This window comes from Salpingoeca rosetta (genome assembly GCF_000188695.1).
Source record: "Salpingoeca rosetta unplaced genomic scaffold supercont1.41, whole genome shotgun sequence".
NCBI lineage: Eukaryota > Choanoflagellata > Craspedida > Salpingoecidae > Salpingoeca > Salpingoeca rosetta.
Window position 1 is genome coordinate 62,484 of NW_004754893.1, and position 5,689 is coordinate 68,172.

The 5,689-nt window shown below is 56.6% G+C and overlaps 3 protein-coding genes across 3 annotated transcripts in view; 1 reads left to right on the forward strand and 2 right to left on the reverse strand.

Moving 5' to 3' along the window:
• PTSG_11155 (uncharacterized protein) overlaps positions 1-672 on the forward strand; it is a gene marked incomplete at its 5' end in the record, with an annotated part of 1,380 nt that extends 708 nt beyond the window's left edge. Inside the window, one exon of the mRNA XM_004987746.1 lies at positions 1-672. This exon is cut by the window's left edge and continues 708 nt beyond it. Coding sequence (XP_004987803.1) covers positions 1-555 — 555 coding nt within the window. The 3' untranslated portion in view covers positions 556-672.
• Positions 673-857: 185 nt separating this feature from the next.
• Positions 858-3,638, reverse strand: PTSG_11156 (uncharacterized protein; the record flags this gene model as incomplete). Its single annotated transcript, XM_004987747.1, has 2 exons — positions 858-1,038; positions 1,312-3,638. 2 exons carry the CDS (start codon positions 3,636-3,638, stop codon positions 858-860), a joined length of 2,508 nt encoding a protein of 835 aa, XP_004987804.1.
• A 1,041-nt stretch (positions 3,639-4,679) lies between these two features.
• PTSG_11157 (uncharacterized protein) overlaps positions 4,680-5,689 on the reverse strand; it is a gene marked incomplete at its 3' end in the record, with an annotated part of 6,957 nt that continues 5,947 nt past the window's right edge. Inside the window, exons 14-15 of the mRNA XM_004987748.1 lie at positions 5,433-5,509; positions 4,680-5,234 (exon numbers count right to left, since the gene is read on the reverse strand). Coding sequence (XP_004987805.1) covers positions 4,680-5,234; positions 5,433-5,509 — 632 coding nt within the window. The remainder of the gene's footprint in view (positions 5,235-5,432; positions 5,510-5,689) is intronic.

The following is a 5,689-nucleotide window of genomic DNA, read 5'->3' on the forward strand; positions in this document are numbered from 1 at the left end:
ACTCTCCACACCACAGATGTCACGACGATATCTGGCTTTGGTGGGGACTACTTCAAATGGTTCGGGGGTGTTCAAGCCGCCAACGGGCTCATCTACAGCGTGCCACACAGCGCAAACGCCGTCCTCATCATCGACCCAGCCAGGAACACCGCAGACACCACATCTATTGCTGGGTTGACAGGTAGCAGCAAGTGGTTTGGCACCGTGCTCGCGCGGAACGGTCTCATTTACGGCATTCCGAAATCCGCCACGACAGTGCTCGTCATCGACCCCACCTCAAACACGGCCGACACGACGGCCATCACCGGCCTCTCGAGCGACGGTTCCAAGTGGCTCGGCGGCGTGCTTGCACCAAACGGCAACATCTTCGGCATCCCGCTTAATGCGGAATCTGTCCTCATCATCGACCCAGCAACCAACACCACCGACACCACGTCGCTTCCAGTCACTTCTGGCATCGACAAGTGGCATGAAGGTGTCCTCGCAAGCAATGGCCTCATCTACGCCATTCCACACGTCGCTGGGGATGTGCTACTCATCGACCCTGGCTGCTGACCGCGTGTACTGTACAAACGCACACACGTGCTCACGTACACGTGACATCCTCAGACATGAGATCAATGTTTGGCTGTTTGGTGGTGGTGGTGGTGAGGCTGTACGTTGTGTTCGTGCTCATGACGCTTGGTTGGTTCAACGCTCGCTTCTTGCCCCTGTTCTCTTGTTGTTGGCGTTCAGGTCTGATGCCTTGTGCTGCTTGTGAAGCCACATCACCATGCAAGAGCGTGCGGTTTGATCGCGCAGGTCGAGCTTTAGGACAGCAGTTGCGTGTTCTCTCTTGTTCTTGTGGAGTGAGTTCTTCAGTTCTTCAGTTTGACAATGCCCAGTCTCGTGTCATCGTGTTCCTGCTTATGCTCCTCGCCTGCTGTGGTCGTGTCCATGCTGCTGTGCTGGAAGAATAAAGGTGCCAGACCACAGGCGCGAGCTGTTGCGGCAGTTGTTCTCATTTCACGTTTGAGGATCGTGCTGAGCTCAGAGGGACTGACGCAGGTTATTTTATGTGACATGACAAGACGCAGACAAGCGATATGCCATGCGCTGTGGACATGGCAGCCACAAATCAAGACGATAGCACAACTCGAAAAACAACCAACTTGCCAACAAGGAGCCAGCAGCCCGACCACCCATCGGCAACAACATGTCACGCAACAACAACCACCTCTCAGAAGTGGGCTTCGCACGACAAACAACACAGCAGCCATCACGAGGACATCAGCAACTGACCGACCAACATTTGCCTCGCTGTAACGTCACTTGGCTCCCTTCCACATTGCCCTTCTCTCGGTTCGGCCTGCCAGCAGCAACGCTTGCACCTCTTGTGGGGGCCGGCCCACAACGGTAATGTCAGGCCACTGCCACGCTCTGTCTGTTGTGGTACAGTTGTGGAGCTTGAGGGACGTGAAGGGCGGGATGCTGTCCAAGCAGTCGAACCTACAGCGACGAAGAGCAACACGCTGCACGTTGCGAAAGCACGTGAAGGTGTTGATTTCGCAGTTGTGTAGCCGGCAGTTGGCCACGTGTAACAGACATCGGATCTGCAGCTTTGGACCACCCGCGAAACACGCAATGTGATCATCTATCGTGTCATCGGTGTTGGATGCAGTGGGAGGAGGCGCCAGGGTTGCACAGGTGATGCTGAGGGTGTTGATCGATGTCAGGCGGGCTGTTCCGTAGCAATGATGGAGGTGCACGTGGTCACAGTCTGCAATCTCGCCGTCAACGCAGCCCTGTTCAATGTTGAGGTACGCGCGCCCGGAGAGGAGGTGCACATCGTGGATGCGATCCTCCAGCCCGCCAGTCATGCTCAACATTGGCACTGTGCGAAGGAACGCGCACTGCACACCCCCGAAGATGAATGCATGCAATTCCTTCACGCACGGTGGAACGCGGGAGTCGACGACAGCGTTTGTCAGACACACGTACGCGTCATGTCGAATGTCGCGCAGCGGGGCCATATCTTCAACGCAGTAATGCAGCTCGAGTCTGTCCACGCGGTTGCCCAAGTCAGTCAGTTGCTCTCGCGTGAGGGGGGTCCAAAGTGTCACCACGTCTGCGTGCTCGAAGTTGGGCATGGAGATGAAATCACAACGGTGAATGGCAAGCGCGTTGATGCGGGGCGGGCACGTGAACTGCTTCACTGCGCATCCACGAAGCAACTCGATGTGTGTAGCGTTGGGTAGGTGCAGGACATCTGGCACGCTGATCATCTCGGACAGCCTGATGCGCTTGGCAGTGAGCGTGTTAACCTCAAGCACCATGTCTGATAGTTGCAGGTGTTGTGCTGCTGCGATCACCTCCTGCCCTGTACCGCTTGGCGGCTCACGCAGGATCAGCTTCTTCACACCACGCAGTGGTGTCAGGTCACGCGTCTGGTGCTCGTTGTAGGACAGCCTGACAGCTGAGACACCTGAGAGCACACTCACATCATCGACGGCGTTCCAGTGGTGAATATCGAATCGGCCCACGCGCTCAAGCTCGCCGCGCACACTGCGCTGGCTCTCTGCGTCAGTCCACTCCACACGGCCCACATCTCGTAAGCAAAGCTGGTCGATGCCAGCGTCTGCAGAAGTGATGCTGATGGCGTTCATGTTGTATGCTGACAAGGACGACCAAGGGGACGCCACGCAAAGCCGGAGCGACCCTCCACGCGCATGTGCCAGAACCGTGGTGCGGAGCTCGTGAAAGCGCTGTGCATCTGCCTGACTGTGCAGCGTTGCATCAAGATAAAACAGAGCTGGCATAGGGAGGACAGCGCAGCCCGTGCCATCATCCCCCGTGCGTGCCGAAGAACCTGCCATATCAGGTGCATGGGGTACTTCCTGCAGGTGGTCTTTCTGCGGTTCTTGGGGCTGTGGCTGGTCTGCAGCATCGTCTTGTTCCGCTTGGCCATGCGCGTGGTGCGGCTGTGTTTGCAATGTGGTTGCATCGATTGCCCACGTCTCAATGTCCGCCAGTTGGAGAAAGCGGATGCTCCCGTACTGCGCAAACTGCTCCCAGAAGTCTTGCCGAGTACAGCCCCCCTGCAGTCTTGGCAACCTCTCGCGAAGGAAGGTGCAGCTGCTGTCCCACGTAACCCCGAGCCAGCAGTACACGAGCAGCCTGTTTTCCATCCACATGAGCTCAGGCGACGAGGTAGGGGCTGAGGGTCTCGCGCGGATGTGGGTACCCACGGTGTTGCCTTGCGCTGTCGTGTGCAGCTGTGCAGGCTGGGAAAGCCGGGAAGGCGAGGGTGCCGGCGCTGGCGTGAGGGTGGCTTGGAATGTGTCGAGCCAGTCTGTGACTGGGATGATCCCAACACCTCTGCCAACGTGGAAAGTGTGAGCAAGGCACCACTTTGGCATTGCCCAGGGCAGATCATGGTAGAGTTCGCGGCACGTCAGCATGAGGTTGAAGAAGGTGCGCGCCGCATTGCGCTTCAGGACAGTGGCATCTGGTCGAAAGGGTGCAGCACAGTCTATCACACCAAAGCTCGCATCTTCATCATCTTCATCATTGTCTCGTTCTGCTGTCAGTGGCAGTGTCAGCACTTGCTTCGCAACGAGCGCCCACTCAGCGCTCTGGAACTGGAGGGTACTGCTCATCGTAGTGTGTGTGTGTGTGAGTGTGTGTGCGTGTGTGTGTGTGTATGTCTGTGTGTGTGTGTGTGTGTGTGTGTGTGTGTCTGTCTGTCTGTCTGTGTGTGTGTGTGTGTGTGTGTGTGTGTGTGTGTGTGTGTCTGTGTGTGTGTGTGTGTGTGTGTGTGTGTGTCTGTGTGTGTGTCTGTGTCTGTGTGTGTGTGTGTGTGTGTGTGTGTGTGTGTGTCGGGAGCTGTTGTTGGTTGTGCAGTTTTTTCAACGGCAAACAACCACCGCCACCACCGACCGTGATGTTGCGACGACCGCCCACGACGATCGAGTTCAGCGTCGAGGACATCAACGAGTTTGAAGGCCTGAAGAAGAAGCTCAAGGTCCACAAGGACGATAAGGTTGGTGTGTGTGTGTGTATGTGTGTGTGTGTGTGTCTGTGTGTGTGTGTGTGTGTGTGTGTGTGTGTGTGTGTGTGTGTGTGTGTGCCTGTGTGTGTGTGTGTGCCTGTGTGTGTGTGTGTGTGTGCCTGTGTGTGTGTGTGTGTACCTGTGTCTGTGTCTGTGTCTGTGTGTCTGTGTGCGCCTATTTGATTACATATCCACCCGTGCCCCGCCTTCCCCACCCACCCGCCTTCCCTCGCGTGCACTCTTCTACCCATGCACATCCATCTACCCGTTGCAACCGTCTGTGCATTGCTCGCGCTCTCTTTGCGTTCGTCTCTGGAGTGCTTTGAAGCGTTCACAAACCTTGCCGCCGCCCCCCCCACTTGTCCCTCTCGGCTGTTGTTTGCTCCCTCAGCCCACTGCGTCCTCATGTGCCAAATACACTCACCGATAAGCGGCTCATGACTGCTGTTATACTGTGCGAAGACACGCAACACTCCCACCTCCCGCTCACACCAGACGACAAAACGCAAGGAGGAACGCAAGCTGATATGACAGAGTGTGGATAACACGAATGACAAAAGGGAAAGGTAACACAACAACACAAACACGCGCAACAAGACGAGGACGAGGCAGCGAGCGCCGTGGAAAGCATGTGCACCACACACGACCATCATTGGTCATCGGTGGGCGACGACTCCTGCGCTGGACCCTCCTTCTCTTGCATGCCCTCCTTCCCTTCCATCTCTTCCTCCTGCTGTTGCGGCTGCTCTGCCTCTTCGCCCTTCACCATCCCCTTGTCTGCAGTGGCCTGCTCCTCCACAGCACCATCATCATCGCCACCCTCTGCAATGCCCTCTGCACCACCCTCTGTCTCGGCCTCACCTGCATCAGCCTCAGCTGCACGTGTATCTTGAGCATGTGGGGGTGACACGTGCGGCGCCCCTCTTCGCGGCACCAGCGATCCCGGACGCGACGTCCGTGAAATGCCACTCTTCACCCGCATGCTCGCAGGATGCACCGGCTTCAGTGTGGCCGTGGCAGCCGCGGTGGTGGTGGTGGTGGTGGTGTTAGCATCGTCGTCGTCTTCGTTCGTAGCAGCAGTTGTGGTGGTTGGTGTGGCGTCGTCGTTGATGTTATCGTTGTCGTCGTTGCCGTCTTGTGTTGTTGTGGTTGCTGTGTCCTTGCTAGCCCACTCGACATCGTCAAAGTACAGCGTCACCGCAAACTGCACGCACACACAGACAAAAGCAATGAACAGCCAGCAGTTGAGAGGGATGTTGTCCACATACACACAGAATAGGAGCGAGTTGTTCTTGTGAACGCAACGACAAGCATGCACGAACAACCACACACACACACCTTCACACACACACACACACACACCTTCACACACACACACACGCACGCACGCAACCCTACTCACGCTTGGGTTGAAGATCTTGAGGTGTTTCCGTTTGTGCGCGCCGTCAATTTCCTGACGCGTCAGCCGCAGCTTGTTGTCTGCAGGAAACAGCAATGAAGCGTGATGGTGCTGGTGGTTGGAACGGACACAGAGCCAAATCGCACAGCGTGGATGCGCAGCACGCGGGCTTTATTCACACACACAGAACACACACACACACACACACACACACACACACACACACACACACACACACACACACACACACACACACACAC